Source organism: Silurus aristotelis (genome assembly GCF_946808225.1).
Source record: "Silurus aristotelis genome assembly, chromosome: 26".
In the NCBI taxonomy this organism is placed as follows: domain Eukaryota; kingdom Metazoa; phylum Chordata; class Actinopteri; order Siluriformes; family Siluridae; genus Silurus; species Silurus aristotelis.
Genome location: NC_139599.1, coordinates 11,167,040 through 11,184,692, shown reverse-complemented (window position 1 = coordinate 11,184,692; position 17,653 = coordinate 11,167,040). Strand labels below are relative to the sequence as shown.

The window sequence follows — 17,653 nt, the reverse complement described above, 5'->3', positions numbered from 1 at the left end:
GAAAGCCCAGCAGCGTCTCTACTTCCTGAGAAGGTTGAGGAAAGCCCATCTCCATCCCCCATCCTGACCATGTTCTACAGAGGGACCATTTAGAGCATCTTGAGCAGCTGCATCACTGCCTGGTTTGGGAACTGCACTGTCTCGGATCGCAAGACCATACAGAGGATAGTAAGGACAGCTGAGAAGATCATCAGAGTCTCTCTCCCCTCTATTATGCACATTTACACCACAATGCTGCATTTGCAAAGCACACAGCATTGTGGACGACCACACACACCCGTCACACACACTTTTCACTCTCCTGCCATCAGGAAAACGGTTCCGAAGCATTTGGGCCGCCACATCAAGACAGACACAAAATCAACATTTGTATTGTTTTTAATGATATTTGCAGAAGGTAGTTAGACATACCATGCTTTAAAACTCAATATAAAATATAATACATCGTTTTGACAATTAATTTAATAATTTTATTTATAATTTAATAATATAACAATTTGATGATATATGCATAAACTAAATACAAACATTGAAAACAAGCATTTGAATGTAGTAAAGCCGCAGTAAATCACTTTTGAAAACGTAGGTTTACTGTTTACTGTAAGAGAATGAAACAGAGAAACGCAACAATCTAACAGGCTTGATTAAAAAATAATAAAATATGCATTTGCGTACAAATGCATAAACATTCGCTGAAAACTACAACAGTGACTAAAAATATAATTGTTTGATGCTCCTGTTATTTGCTGCTTTTTTTGCAAGCGGCCGTGTTGTCTTGCTGTCACACTAACCCGTAACTTGAGCAGCCCAACTAATCGATGATGACATTCGTTGTGTACGAATCAATTAGTTTTTTCACGTGTCTGTAATTTACTCAAGTATTTTCATTTGGGGAGACCTAATTGGAGAAGCCGAAAGAAAGTTTTATTTTCATTGGGGGAGACTTTTTCTTTAATTTCCCTACATTTCTACAAGTCCAATACCTTACTTTTTACTCAACTACATTCCGCAAAATCAGTCTTTCCTTTCCTTAATTTATGAGTGGATAAAAACGTATCTGGTCAAGTAAACAGCAAGCCACCAATCAGGGTAGAGCATGCGCTCTGTTTTAAACTTGTTTTGATTGCTGCTTGGCTGTGGCGGATTTAGTGGCACGAGGTGTTAAGGCAAAAAAAATATTTTATTGTTTTTTTCCCCGCTCAATTACACACAGTCGCGTCAATTATTATATCATGTCATGGTCAAGAAACCTGGTCGGAACTGGGAATGTGTGCCCACCGACTGAAGAAGTTCCCTCACTCATACACTCAGAAAGGTAGGTGGGGGTTGGATGACATCACGTCAGTAAGGAGAACTGAATCCAAATTAAAATTATGGATGACAAAAAAGGTCTAAACCATCAGGAACCCAATTCAGGAAAAATAGGAAAGAAGTAGGGGGAAATGTGCAAAAGATAAAGGTGTGTATGCAGCTCTATCACTCATCTCGTTATGAGAAAAGTATAGGCTAATGCATTTAATGAAATATTTTAACTGTATATGCTGTGTTGCCTGCTGTGCTTTTACTCATAGGGCAACAATGTTTATTTTAGCTGCATAACATTATAATTTATAGTATGTGGTTTATCATAATGTGTGTAGCTACAAAACAAATCCACCCTCACTAGTCTAGTTGGATTGAAGTTAAACAGCACTTATTGGTTTGGTTCCCTTTAAGTGAGGTGATGTCAAAGGTTTTCTCTGATTGTACTAAATATGTCCTGAACTGATTTCATTAAGGGAAATCTCCAGTGCAGCTTAAACGGCTCATTTATATGATATATAAAGATATAGAGGTTGTATGTATCTTATGGCTACAATTAGCCAAGAAGTTGGTTCTGAGTCACAATGACGTGTGTATTTAATTGTGCAATAAATGCATTTAGGGTGATAATTATACATAAAAGGGAGCTCTTAGAAATGTATCCAAATTTGTGGATTGCTCTGAGAATGTCTTACTCATCCAGTGATGGTAGCTGAAGCAGAAAGGAGCTTTTATATAAAAGTCATTCACACACCATTTTACACGCATGTTTTTCACTTATTAAAGACAAAACAAAAGGCAGAAACACTCACAAACAGAGGAAATGTAATTGATTTATATCAAGTATTAAAAAATAATTGTTAGTTTGTCCACTAAATGTTCAATCATGTTTTGATTCATTTAGGTACATTGATCATTTCAAATTCACCTTTTGTGGCATTTATTACTTTGCTCGCACACACACAGTGGTTCCTGTATTTCTGTTTTAGGCTTATCTTTTGCAGGCTAAACATGACCTTGTGGAGTTGTCTCTCCTAACTTTCTTTTCTGTTCACACACATACACACTAGGGATGCACCGAAATGAAAATTCTGGGCCGAAACCGAAACAGAGGAAAGCAAGGCCGAAAACCGAAACACCGAAAGAAATTATGCCAATTATTATTACCATTGCATTTATGTCTATGACTGTGTACTAAACTTACTAAAATCAAGGCATTTCAATTGCATAAATTAAATATTAAAGTTTCAAAGAATAAATCAATTACAAATTATGCAAATATTTATTTATAGCACATTGCAACAGGATAAAATAAACAATTAAAACTTAAATGTTTAACTTAAATGCACTCATGTGTACATTAAATAATAAATTGTAAAGTGCATTCAGAACAAGTGCAACTGCTTAAAGATACAATACAACACTATCACTGGGAAACTTCCTGCCTTTTCCAAAACGTCCGCCACAGACGGAGTGCGCGTGCTCGGAGGGGTTTTGCTTTTCTGTGCCGCGTTTCTCTCATATTCAGCATAGCGATCGGGATGTTTGGATTTCAGGTGATAAATTAAACCCGACGTGGAGAAAGTCTTTGCAGACGAAATTTCTGCATTACATGTTTTGCACATCGCTGTCCGTGGGTCTTTCTCAGATTTACTGAAACACGTCCACACCGCAGACATGTTGTTTTAGACAAGCACGTGCAGGCAGCGGTTTCTGTTTGCGTCATCACAACAAACTGTTTCGGCCGTGTTTTTTCGGTGATCAAAGTCTTTCGGCCGAAAACCAAAAATGCACTTTTGGGCCATTTTCGGCCGAAAATTTTCGGTGGCTGAATATTCGGTGCATCCCTAATACACACACATACCACAATAAACTTTAGAACTTCTCTCTGAGAGCTGCCTCGTGTGTTTTCATTTAGACTTTCCCAAGCACTTGTAGGAGAGCAGAGATCGAGAGGAAAGGCTGAATTCTGGGGTATCCTGTCTATACGACAAAAGGTGATCCTGTCCAGGGGTCAGATGATGAGATAATTCCTTACATCATATAAACCCATATTTTTTTCACAATAGAAAATGGAAAATCTAAATTCTTAAACTGAGAAAATGTACCATCTTCAGAAAAAAAAGGTCATTTCGGATTTGACTGCTGCAAGTCTCAAAAAAGGTTGGCATGGGGATACAAACGTCTTGAAAAAGTAAGTGTGATTGTTTCTCCAACTCAAATTTTATTCTGCTACTAATTAGGGTCATTGACAACAGGTTAGTAAGACGACTGGGTATAAACAGTCATGATTCTTTAATGGAAATTACTGCATGGGCTCATTAACAGCTCCAGAAATCATTGTCTATGAACACAGTTTGCCTCTTCATCCACAAACCTAGGTTAAATCTCTATCAAGTCAAGAAGCTTGTATTGTCATTTCAACCCTATATAGCTGATGCAGTACACAGCGAAACATCCTCACCACATGAGGTGCATCGTGTGCAACCTGGTGCAAACAGTGCAAGACAGACAGTGCAAAGACAACACAAGACAGTGTAGGACAAATACACAAAACACACAATCGCGCCGCCAGTATATTATACAGTACAGTGTGCAGAGAGAACTGAGTATAGGAGTGTACTTTTGAGTAAACAAAATTTAAACAAAGGGGTTTGTGCAAAATACCAATAGCAGTCAAAAGGATGTGCAAAAACAGCATGTAAACAGTTTGTAATAATGTAAATATCATATGGGTGGTGCTGAAGACATGGATGTGTGAAGTGAGTACGAGAATGCAAATAAGAAAGCATATGTGAATACGATCCAGAAATGCCACCATTCTTTCTGGGCCAAAGCTAATTTAAAATGTACAATGTATAGCAAATCTAAATTTTAATTTATTTTTTAAAAAACCATGTTCTCTGTACTAAAGATAAGCTCGTCTGGCTTGTAATCAGCGCTCAGTTCAAAAAGCCGCATCTCTTATGGTATTGAAGTGCATTAGTGCCTGTTCAAATGGCAGCTTGCACATTTGCAAAGGCTCCTTAAATACTAAATGGGATACAGGGGTTTTAGAGCAGCAAATGTTTACATCCAGAAAACGGCTTTTTCAGGGAAAGCCTTGCATATTTGAGCAGGACAATACTAACTGCATCCATTACAATAGCATAACTTTATAGTAGAAGAGTCCGAGTGCTGAACTGGTATGCCAGCAGTCTAGACCTTTCATTGGGTGCAAAATGAAAAGACAAATACAACAAAGGACACACATAACTGTTGAGCAGCTAAAGTCCTGCATCAGGCACATATGTGGACAACATTCCACTCCATAAACTTCAGCAACTGGTCTCCTCAGTCCCTAGATGTATATGGACAGAAGATGTGAGGCTACACAGTGGTAAACGTGGCCCTGTTCCAAATTCTTTGAGACCTGTTGCAGCCAACAAATTCAAAATGACGTTATTGTTTCCTTAAAATTTTTATATATTCTTGGTTTAAACATTTTATATGGGTTTTTTTGTTTGTTTGTTTTATAGTCAATAGAATATGGATATATGAGATTTGCAAATCATTGCAGTCTGTTTTTAATTACATTTACACAATGTCCCAACTTCTTTGCAATTTGGCTTTGTACCATTTTAAGGAAAAAATATAGGGGGAAAAAATGATATTTTAATTTTAAATTTGATGGCTGCAACACATCTCAAAAGGTTGGGACAGGGCCACTGTGTAGCATCCTCTCTTCTTTCAACAACAGTCTCTATACATCTGGAAACCGAGGAGTCCAGTTCCTGGAGATTTGGTTCAGGAATATTGTCCCAATTTTGTCCAATACAGAATTCTAGTGTCAGTCCTGAAATTTTTTGCAGAATAAAAGGCTGCAATGGCCAGGCAGATAATGTTGTAATCATTTGATAGATTTTATGTACTGTAGTTAAAGAAATATTTAAAGTCTTTACAATTGTAAGTTATGGGACATTATTCTGATTTTTTCCCACTATTTGTAAGCACAGTTTTTCACAGACAGTTAAACCTCTGCCAATCTTTCCTTCTGAGAGACTGTTTGTTTTTTTACCTATTCATGTAACTGATCTGATGCAATTTACCTAGTTAGTTGCGAAATGTTTTTCCAGCTGTTTCCTTTTAGTAACACTAAAATTCCTTTGTTGCCCTGTTCATTGTTCATTTGTAGATTATTGCATTCTGTTTTTATTGTGATTTTAAACAGTGTCCCAACTTTCTTGGAATTGGGATTATAGTTTCAGCTTCACATTTTTATCTAAAATTGTATACAATATATAACCATTTTCTTTCAAAGAATACTGAATTTAAAACGTAGCCCCTACAAAGATACATTTAAGATAAACCTTTAATGGCACAAATAAAAACTTTAGCTAACATTAGAAATAAGATGTAGTGAGCGCCACTAATATTGGTATATCTTATCTTATCTTATCTTATCATCACCCTTGTTAAATATAAGAAAAGGCAGGCTGCAAAGAATTTAAAAGCCACACCATATTTGACCTGAAGTACTTTTCCAGTTACATCTCTGGTGTTTATTACCTAAGAAATTCTATTAGAGTTTTATCTGATTATAAAACCAAAGCTTATAACAAGTTACAGTAGTGTCTGGCAAACTGAAAATGCTTGAGGTTTTGGATGAGAGTAGAGGATTTTTTCTAAAGCCCCTGCAAAAAAACTGTTGTAATGTCGGTGACATTGGATTGTAGTTTTGGAGACCGCAAAATGCAACTAACTTCTGCAGTTCTCTAGCTGTGTTTCTTGGAAAAACCTTGGCCACTCAAACATTTTCTTCACAGTGTGTTGGGGCAATGTAGACAAATTTCCTCTTCCAGAATGATTCATAAGGTTTTTAGTAAACTCTAACTTCTTAATTATTGCCCTGATGGTGGAAATTGGCATTATTAATGCTTTTGCTTTTTGATTTCATATAGCCACTTCCTATTTTGTGAAGCTCTTCAGTCTTATCCATTGTGATTAATAACTTTAAATTTGGCTAAACTTTGTTTACTCATACTTATACCTCTGTGAAACGGAAAGTCATGGTTGGAACTACTGTTTCTAGTCACCCAAGTGTAATAAAAAGTGTAAAATATTAATAGGAATATACTTAAAATATATTTTATTTATATTAATTCATAGAGGGTGCCAATATTTATGCCAGACATATTTAACAAAGATATAAAAGAAATAAATAAAAAACTTGTGATTGCATTTGTTTTTAGATCAAGACTTTTAAATTATAAAGACCATTTTTCCCTGCCTCTTTAGCTCATATTTACAAAGGGTGCCATATTGCAAATGAATGATCAAATACCAGAGCATTCATTTGCAATATGGCACCCTTTGTAAATATTAGTGGTCATATTTGTGGTTCATTTAAAATTTGTGGTAATTCTTGTGGTCATTTAAAAAATACCATAATTAAGCTTCGTAGCATTAGAGCTATGGAATAAGAGCTTTGCTCAGTTAGTTGAGTAGTTAAATGTAGCTAAATGTATTCAAGTACAATTGAAAAAAAAATTATATAAATACACTGCTTCAGTTAGCCTATGAATTAGTGGTAGTATTAAGTAAATTTTTAAATAAAATAAAAATATATTTACAGAATTCTGATATAAACGACACATTTCATCGACATGCCGGAAGATTTATAACCTCTAATAAAGCCTTGGTGAAATAATCCTACACCGCACGATTTCCAACACATCTGTTTAATCAATCTATATATGTCTGTGATAACCTGTAAATCTGCATTTGCCTCTGTAGAATAACGGACATATGCATTAATGAGTACCATGGCTCTTGTTTCACATCTAGTTTTCACTCAGTATCTTTCAGGTTCGTAACAATTCGCTTTATGGAAAGCGAAATTAAGAGAGGACATTTTTAAGTAAAACAAAAAAGACGAGTCTCAAAATATCCAATGAATGCATTGCAATTGACTGCTGGTTTTTTTTTTTTTGACCGCACGCCCTGAGTGAGTCTTACGGTCTTGCTATGAACAACAAATATATCCAAGCATTAGGAGTTCATTATTGTAAGAGATAATGCTTTTTGTGTAATGTTCCTGCGCGTTGGTTAGCCGACATTATTTTTTATTGTTAAATGCTAGCTTAGCTAATAATGCTATGCTACACCCGGCACGAGAAACGATAGCCGTTTTTAAAGTAGTCATATACAAAATGCATCCATAACTATGCAGAGGAAATAGAAATTATTGTTTTCCCTTGTGCACAAAATGCGGTTAATGCTTTGAATGCAAAGACCTGCTAGTCGTAACTGGAGATGATCATGTCCCGGTGCACATATGTTAAATCAACGATGGTTAAATAAACCGATCTTGTATTGCCAAACAAATTATAGTCTCTTACCTTTATACAAATTGTACTTGTTCTTAAGCAGGTAATCAAAACATGTATTTGTTCCCAGCACCCGATAATTCGATGTATTGCTGCTGGGTACAAAAGCTTCCCCCCTTCTCCGTTATTTGAATGAAATAGAGCAACGCCCTTTTTTGCTGCTCTACCCTTCCCCTCCTCCACAAGAGAATCACTACATCTCAGTCCTCATCCTCACACCTTTCGATGGCAAAAGCCATAGTATAGATGAATATGGTTAACTATAATGAAGCAGTAGGGCTATTAACAGCAAATACACACTAAGCAGATGATAAAATAGTTTCATCTATCAGATTCCTCTGTTTGTCTTTCTGGGGGAAGGGGCTATGCAAAACCACTTCAGAATTATTAAAAGTAATTAGTTAAAAAATGAATAACTAAAGTAATCAGAGTAACAAGTAATTAGATTAATTAATTAATCTTAAGTAATCCTTCATTGAAATGTAACCGAAGTAAGCAACTGAGTTCACAGCCTGTTTTAGCATTTGTCTTTTGCTGTACACTTCTTCACAACTAGGGACAATCTAACTACTTAACAGCACGTCTTGGACAAAACCACCACCAACACTGGAAGAGCATGCAATCCTCAGCACAGACAGTAACTAAATTTCAGAATCAAATCAAGGATCCTGGAGCTGTGGGGTGGCATTTTGCCAGGCATAAGCAAAATGATTACATAAAAAGATTATTACATAAACTAATCATTAAAAAAAAAAATTGTCAAGCAATATAAAAAAATGCTTGTGTAGGCTCTTAGATTGGTTGCATTCAAATCATTCTTGCAGAACACAAATTATGCAAAAGAAAGGACTGTGTTTATCCCATTGAAAGGCCACTTGAGAGATTTTTTGCATAGTCTTAACAGTGTTTTCACTCCTTAACCTAAAAGATCCACACAACTAATTTTTTCTCTCAGAAACTCTCCACTGCACTTTCCAGTAAAACTGGCTTTGAGGACTGGCTTCAGGAAAGGATGCACATCAGTTCTGGTCTAAATTGTTCTAAATTGTTCTAGGAAACATTTGATATGAACATATTAACATTATTTTATATTATTAACATAAAATAATAAGAATTTTTTTATCTGCACTATGTTGACTTCCAATTGATTAAAAAAATTATTACTTTTAAATACAGAATTGCCTTGCCCCATAAAATCTGAACAAACAGTTGTGACATGCCCGTTTCTTTCAAATACACTTTTCTTTTCAGGACCCAGAGTAAAAATAACTACAGTCTAAAGAAGAACTTTCTATGTCGCCCAGATGATGATGGGTTTCCTTCTGAGTCTGGTGCCTCTCAGGGTTTCTTCCTCATACCATCTCAGGGAATTTTTCCCTACCAGTCACACCACTGACTTGTTTATTAGGGATAAACTTTTAGGGACTAATTTATAAATTTTAAATGCATATTCGTAATCTAGTTATTTCTGTACAGCTGGCATAGTACAGTGTCCATTGTTAAAAGTGCTATACAAATAAAATAGAATTGATCTGAATAGAAGAGTTTCTTTCTTAAACCATAAATAGTTCTAATCATCAATTTCTTTTAAATGTTTACGCTTCTTGAAAATTAAGAGGCAAGACACTGATGCCTCAAGTGTTCCTCATACCTCATAGTTTTATACAGTCATAGCTGATTTTACACTGTTATAGCTGCTTTAAAAGGCTTGATTACACTCATCACAGTAAGCCGCCTTTTATATAAAATGAAAATATCTGTTTTCCATTTTCTTTTGAACTGTTTGTGTACTCCTTCTGTGATGCCAATGCAAGATCCTAAAACTACTATGGCTTCCACTATATGGTGTCACCCAGATAATAAGGGGTTCTCCTTCGTGTCTAGTTCCTCATTCATTTCTATATGTTTTTAGATTAGAGGTAAGAGTGACAAGAGGACGGAACCTTGAGAGGAAACAAACTCACACATATTCTCTTCTGGGTCACACCAGATATTGGCATTATAAATAATAATTATTTGTACATTGTACATGTGAATTTTTAAGGCAAACATCCATCCATCCATCTTCTCCCGCTTATCCGATGCCGGGTCGCGGGGGCAGCAGTCTAAGCAAAGATGCCCAGACTTCCCTCTCCCTAGACACTTCTTCCAGCTCTTCTGGGGGGACACCAAGGCGTTCCCAGGCCAGCCGGGAGACATAGTCTCTCCAGCGTGTCCTAGGTCTTCCCCGGGGTCTCCTCCCAGTGGGACGCGCCCGGAACACCTTCCCAGGAAGGCGTCCAGGAGGCATCCGGAACAGATGCCCGAGCCACCTCAGCTGACCCCTCTCGATGTGGAGGAGCAGCGGATCTACTCTGAGCTCCTCCCGAGTGACTAAGCTTCTCACCCTATCTCTAAGGGATCGCCCAGCCACCCTGCGGAGGAAGCACATTTCGGCCGCCTGTATCCGGGATCTTGTCCTTTCGGTCATGACCCAGAGCTCGTGACCATAGGTGAGAGTAGGAACGTAGATTGACCGGTAAATCGAAAGTTTCGCCTTGCGGCTCAGCTCCTTCTTCACCACGACAGACCGGTACATCGACCGCATTACTGCAGAAGCTGCACCGATCCGTCTGTCAATCTCCCGTTCCACCCTTCCCTCACTCGTGAACAAAACCCCAAGATACTTAAACTCCTCCACTTGCGGCAGGAACTCCCCACCAACCTGAAGTGGGCAAGCCACCCTTTTCCGACTGAGGACCATGGCCTCGGATTTGGAGGTGCTGATTCTCATCCCAGCCGCTTCACACTCGGCTGCAAACCGTCCCAGTGCATGCTGAAGGTCCTGGTCTGATGAAGCCAACACGACAACATCATCTGCAAAGAGCAAAGACGAAATCGTGTCGTCACCAAACCGGACACCCTCCGACCCCTGGCTGCGCCTAGAAATTCTGTCCATAAAAATTATGAACAGAACCGGTGACAAAGGGCAGCCCTGCCGGAGTCCAACATGCACCGGGAACAAGTCTGACTTACTGCCGGCAATGCGAACCAAGCTCCTGCTTCGGTCATACAGGGACCGGACAGCCCTTAGTAAAGGGCCCCCGACCCCACACAAGGGCCTCCTTTTCCAAATCCACAAAGCACATGTGGACTGGTTGGGCAAACTCCCATGAACCCTCCAGCACCCTGTAGAGGGTATAGAGCTGGTCCAGTGTTCCACGGCCTGGACGAAAACCACATTGTTCCTCCTAAATCCGAGGTTCTACTATCGGCCGTATTCTCCTCTCCAGTACCCTGGCATAGACTTTCCCAGGTAGGCTGAGAAGTGTGATCCCCCTATAGTTGGAACACACCCTCCGGTCCCCCTTCTTAAAAAGAGGGACCACCACCCCGGTCTGCCATTCCAGAGGCACTGTCCCCGACCGCCACGCGATGCTGCAGAGGCGTGTCAGCCAAGACAGCCCCACAACATCCAGAGACTTGAGGTACTCAGGGCGGATCTCATCCACCCCCGGTGCCCTGCCACCGAGGAGTTTCTTTACTACCTCGGTGACTTCAGCTTGGGTGATGGACGAGTCCGCCTCTGAGCCCTCAGCCTCTGCTTCCTCAATGGAAGACGTGACGACGGGATTGAGGAGATCCTCGAAGTATTCCTTCCACCGTCCAACGACATCCCCAGTTGAGGTCAACAGCTCCCCACCTCTACTGTAAACAGCATTGGTGGGGCACTGCTTTCCCCTCCTGAGGCGCCGGACGGTTTGCCAGAATCTCTTCGAGGCCAGCCGATAGTCCTTCTCCATGGCCTCACCGAACTCCTCCCAGGCCCGAGTTTTTGCCTCGATAACCACCCGGGCTGCAGTTCGCTTGGCCTGCCGGTACCCGTCAGCTGCCTCAGGAGTCCCACAAGCCAACCAGGCCAGGTAGGACTCCTTCTTCAGCTTGACGGCATCCCTTACTTCCGGTTTCCACCACCGGGTTCGGGGATTGCCGCCTCGACAGGCACCAGAGACCTTACTGCCACAGCTCCGAGCGGCCGCTTCGACAATGGAGGTGGAGAACATGGTCCACTCGGACTCAATATCTCCGGCCTCCCTCGGGATCTGGTCAAAGCTCCGCCGGAGGTGGGAGTTGAAGATCTCTCTGACAGGAGGCTCGGCCAAACGTTCCCAGCAGACCCTCACAGTACGCTTGGGTCTGCCGAGTCTGTCCAGCTTCCTCCCCCGCCATCGGATCCAACTCACCACCAGGTGGTGATCAGTTGACAGCTCCGCCCCTCTCTTTACCCGAGTGTCCAAGACATACGGCCGCAGGTCAGATGAAACGACCACAAAGTCGATCATCGACCTACGGCCTAGGGTGTCCTGGTGCCACGTGTACTGATGGACACCCTTATGCTTGAACATGGTGTTCGTTATGGACAAACTGTAACTAGCACAGAAGTCCAATAACTGAACACCGCTCGGGTTCAGATCAGGGGGGCCGTTCCTCCCAATCACGCCCCTCCAGGTGTCACTGTCGCTGCCCACGTGTGCATTGAAGTCTCCTAGTAGAACGACGGAGTCCCCAGTCGGAGCACTGTCCAGCACCCCTCCCAGAGACCCCAAGAAGGCCGGGTACTCTATACTGCCGTTTGGCCCGTAGGCACACACGACAGTGAGAGACCTATCCCCGACCCGTAGGCGCAGGGAAACGACCCTCTCGTTCACCGGGGTAAACTCCAACACATGGCGGCTGAGCTGGGGGGCTATAAGCAAACCCACACCAGCCCGACGCCTTTCACCATGGGCAGCTCCAGAGTTGTAAAGAGTCCATCCTCTCTCGAGGAGTGTGGTTCCAGAGCCCAGGCCGTGCGTAGAGGTGATCCCGACTATCTCTAGTCGAAACCTCTCAACCCCACGCACAATCTCAGGCTCCTTCCCCGCCAGCGAGGTGACATTCCACGTCCCTAGAGCTAGCTTCCGTGTCCAGGGATCGGGTTGTCGAGGCCTCCACCTTCGACTGCTGCCCGATCCTCTTAGCACCGGCCCCTTACGGTCCCTCCTGCAGGTGGTGAGCCCACTGGAAGGCGGCCCCACGTCGCTCCTTCGGGCTGAGCCCGGCCGGACCCTGTGGGGGAAGGCCCGGCCACCAGGCGCTCGCATACGAGCCCCAACCCCGGGCCTGGCTCCAGGGTGGGGCCCCGGCTGCGCCATACCGGGCGACGTCACGGTCCCTGATGTAGTTTCTCTCATAAGGGGTTTTGAACCGCTCTTAGTCTGACCCGTCGCCCAGGACCTGTTTGCCTTGGGAGACCCTACCAGGGGCATATAGCCCCGGACAACATAGCTCCTAGGGTCATTCGAGTACTCAAACCCCTCCACCACGTTAATGTGGCAGTTCAAGGAGAGGTAAGGCAAACAGTATTGTGTTTTTAGGGTAGTCTCAGTATGAGCATTTTATTAACAGAAATGACTGTACAGCAGTCCGTGTGCACAATTCTAAGAATCTAATAGATGTTTTCACTGTCGGAATTTAAATAAAATGTATACTTTTGGTTAGGCAAAAAATTATCTGTGCAGATATTCACAAAATGACAGGGGATAAGAATAAATGATTAGATAATGTTAATAATTAGTAGTTTATAACATTGTGTGCATCACATCCAGAGTTTATATTATTCACATTTCCAAAACATATCACATTTCAGCATTATGGTCTCAGTACAACTCCGGCTCAAAACATCATGTTAGGAATGTTTTAGGATTTCGGGACAAACAAAAAAATGTAAAATAGAGAGCTAAAATAACCTATTTATTATTCTATCTCTATGTTCTATTATTAACTCTATGCTCTCTATTTCTATCTCTATCGCTAATTACTTTAAATATTTATACTTGACTTATATGACTTATAAAATATTTCTTATTTTGCCATATTCTTGACAAATGAGAATATTTATATTATTATAATTTAAGGAAGAAAATCTAATGGATGGACTCACTTTTCTTTGGTGACAGTCTTCTTTCCATTGTATGTGAAAAATGCTTGTTGGCATCAGAGGTTTTGTTTATTTCCAGTACTTCTACAACACTTTGATGTGTCTTTTTTTTATGCACTTTACCAGTTTGCGTAATGACAACTGGTCTGAATCCAGAAATATCATTTTCATCCATGGCAACAAGATGATTGTCATAGTCTGTAGCAAAGATTGTTTTAGGTTCCTCCTCATGCACAGCTTTGTGAGTATATGGATAGTAATCACAATTTTCATACCTAAAACTGTCTGCAGTGACACTGTTTGGTAAAATATTATCTCTCTCAATGACAACAAATGGGTTCAGTGGCTTCTTCGGTACTGGTGGTGGAGAGCCTTTCATTCTTGCCTTTTTTTCTAATACATGTCTTATTTGAGATATATCCAACCCTCCTGGTTCAGGAAGAATGTCCACTGTTTCTGTCCAGAGGTCCATTTCTTTACCATATAAATCTGAATAATTTGTGGGATTTTCAAGCTGAGAATCAGTGTCAGTGCCCCCTGTTATGCACATGTAAGATGGTGAGCCTAATGTGCCTGGGCAAATAGACAATGTGTCTAGATCTGAAGTGTATTCATCAAAGTCATCAAGAACATACTGTAACGCCGTCTCTCTTCTTCCCAGCTTGATGTTATTTTGTAGAAATTCAGAATATGTCCGAGGCTTGTCCTTTGCATGTACAACGCCTGAATCAAAAGGATTTTTTGGTTTCTTCAGAACTGGTGGTGGTGGACCTTTATTTTTAACTGATTTTTCATTTTCGGTATCTATAACTAAGCTATCTAAGCTCATGCTTTGGATCACAGAGACAGGTAATATATGAATTTGCACTGGGGCTGTATTGACAGCCGTGGGGTAGGTAGGGTCTTTTTCCTGTTCCAGGGAAGTTCTCATAATTTCTCTCTCATTAAAATTATCTGAAAAATAAATAGATTGGAAATTAGTTACTAACATGTTATATAGGGACATGAAAGGTTTGTAATGAATGCAGAGCTATCTAATTTTTTCCTTCAAATTCATACATTTCTTTGTAAATTTTGAAGTAAATGTTGATTTAGTTGTCTCTGGTAGGCAGGTCTTAACTGTGTTGGTGTAATTCACTTTTTATTTTGAATATTTGCACTAATTCATTAAAATAATGGAGAAGGGGGAAAGCTTTTGTAACCAACAGAAAGTCTTTTGTTTTGGGGCACTTAACCTGTGCACTATAGTTACTTTAGATAATTATGTTTTTATAAACTTTTTCACTGTTCACTTTCCTACTTAAACTTTTTCCTTCAATGTAACTGGAAAATTTATGAAACAAATAATGCCATGTGATATGGTTTCCATAAATGTCTTTTTATTTCTTTATTTATTATTATTATTATTATTTTTTTTTTTTTTACAAAACACTTTTATTTTATGTGCTTGACACTTTTAGCTAAAAGTGTTCCTCAAATTTTAAATAAATCAGAACTGAATCCACACTGGTACACTAGCCTCATGGTCAGAGATTTGTCAGGTCAAATGAGGCAGATATCGCTTGTTGTAAACAGCAACAATCAAGCTTGTTCTAATCTCTAATCAAGCTTGCTTGATTAGAGTCTCTGGTTTATCCTAGATGTGTCTACATTAACACACAATGCACTTTCCTTACCTTTTGCTACACTGCACTCTTGGTCCTCTGACACATCCAAGGTTGTTTTGGGAAGAGATGCCTCCATTTTTTTTTTCTCTGTATAATTCATATGGTCTCTTCTTTCTTTATCGCTGTTTATATTAATGATCTGCCTGTAAGATGTTGATGAGATATTATTGGTCTCAAGTAGCACACAAAACAGAGCATGTTGGTCACTTGCAGTTTCAATTTGCTGTGTAGCCTTTTCTCAAAACTGCCTTTTGAGAGTGTTCCTGACTCCAAGCTGCATAGTCCCCTCGGTCCCCTCATGACCACATATCAATTTTGGTTGGGCTAAGACTTACCTTTATCAGAAAAAGATTAATTTCTTCTTGTTAAGAACAGCCATCCAGTGGAGTTATTTCCTTGCATAAATGCCTGAACATGACATACTAGAGAAGTATTAAACTATCCCTTCTTTTCATTCTGTCCCTTGTTCCTCTCCCTCATCACTCTCCCTCAGGCATGTTGTGATGTCTATAATTAAATGACTCTCAGTACACCAGTGAGTCACAGATCCAAAAGGGGAACAGCACAACTGGCTCAGATTGGTCACCAGGTGCGAAGGTCACATTTGACCTAAAGGGGAAAAACACACAGCCTCCAAACAGATTCCTTGGCTCTCAACAAAAACATTCCAGACACTGCAACATGCTCAACAATCTTGATATACTGTTTTGCACTTTAGCTTTTTAAAAACATGGTAAATCTTTACTTTTCTACTTTTATCTCTAATTTCATAAACTAGTTAATCAACTGACCTAAACTCTTCAGGCTATTATAGTAAATTAACACAATGACAATAAATAGATTTCCACTGCATGAAACAAGTGGGCCATGTTCTCACTCTTTCTTATATTTCGTAGGCATGACAAACTATAATGGAATAAATGTAATTTAACTGAGAGGCAGTTTTTATATATTTTTATATAATAGTTAGTCTTATTTTGGTATAGAATTATAGATTGCTGCGATGCCTACAAGGCTTTGAATGAAACTTGAAAGGCATACATTAGTACGTACATGCAGTCATGTCGACAGTTTGGAAAATGTTCACACAAATGGGGCTAAAGTAAGGTTGGAAAGCATTATACTTGTAAGGATCCGGTGGATATTCCGGGTAACGCCCCAATGTTCTCAGTTCCCACCACAAGATGCCGTTGGTTCTATGTTTCGCACTGATAGTGTCCAGCTGGAGCTTGTTAACACACTGTGCAAATCGTTTTCTTTTTATGCCAGTTTCTTGCCGGTTCATCTGATTTGTTTCCAGTGTTTCCCCGGCGTCTGTAAATGTTTATAAAAGTCTGCTTTTTGTCTGCTTTTTTTCATATTTATTACTTTTGTTCCCTGTTCCCGAGATTATGTTTTTCTTCATATCTCTTGGTCTTTACATTGTGTTACCTGCAATTGTTCCCTGAGTTTGTTGCCCTAGTCCCCAGCTTTTCCAAGTTTCCAATATGTTTTTCTCTGCAAGATTTTTGTTCCTCGATGTTTTGGATAGCAGGTATATTTTGTGCTGGCTTATTTGGACTTTACTAATGTGTTTCTGGGTTTTTAATTTATAATTTGCTCTTTTGTTTTCCTTTTTTGTGTTTTGGACTTGAACTTTTCTTCATTCCTTTGTTGGTCTCTGCACAAGGGTTCACATAACATTATCAGTCACACAATGCACATTCTCATTCCCTGTTGTTCCAGTTACCTGGCCTTTCTTGCAAAATCCAAGCTCCTGTTTAACCACCCCAGCAACGATCCACTTCCCAAGCCTCTGAGCCCCGTTGGTGACGTCGACCATTTACAGATACTTGCTGGGGTCATTCACTCCCGGATCCCCGTTGGGGGTGTCGTCCAGTCTTTGAGTCCTGCAGGAGGTGCTTAGTTCCTGTGTGATCTGTCTATCTATCTCTTTTTAAGCTTGGAGGTGGTGGGCTTTTAAATAATTCCAGATGCTTGTGGTGTTTTTAAGTCTTTCCTTTTTCTGCTCCCATGCTCAACAATTTCTTGTAGAAATTGCACTTGGCCTTCCCTGATGTTGGCTGACTGAAAAACTACCATACTAGGTTAAATTTCTGTTCAGGTATTAAACTGTAATTATTCAATTATTAAAAAAGGAAAAAAAACAAGCTTTGTGAATTTTAAAGTCACCTTTTCTATAATTACATTGTGATGTGCATTGGAATAAACTAATATGTTTTGGAAGAAAAACAGGTGATTAAGAAATTTTAAGTAAATGTTTTTTGCGGAGTACAAGTTATAATGTAATAATACATGTCTTAAAACCTTTTAAGCACATTCTCCAAAACTGTTATGAAGCATTTTGTTTATGTTTG

At 40.0% G+C, this 17,653-nt stretch overlaps 1 protein-coding gene across 6 annotated transcripts in view; it reads right to left on the bottom strand.

The window, feature by feature from the left end:
• coro1cb (coronin, actin binding protein, 1Cb) overlaps positions 1-16,018 on the bottom strand; it is a 53,416-nt gene extending 37,398 nt beyond the window's left edge. Inside the window, exons 1-3 of one of the 6 annotated variants that reach the window (XM_083531837.1) lie at positions 15,632-16,018; positions 15,306-15,439; positions 13,633-14,583 (exon numbers count right to left, since the gene is read on the bottom strand). In XM_083531837.1, the coding sequence (XP_083387963.1) occupies positions 13,633-14,583; positions 15,306-15,396 (1,042 nt within the window). In that variant the 5' untranslated portion in view covers positions 15,397-15,439; positions 15,632-16,018. Of the gene's footprint in view, positions 1-7,683; positions 7,921-13,632; positions 14,584-15,305; positions 15,440-15,631 lie in introns of those variants that run through there. The other 5 variants (XM_083531832.1, XM_083531831.1, XM_083531833.1 and 2 more) reach the window with 5 other exon arrangements.
• Between the last annotated feature and the right edge of the window lie 1,635 nt (positions 16,019-17,653).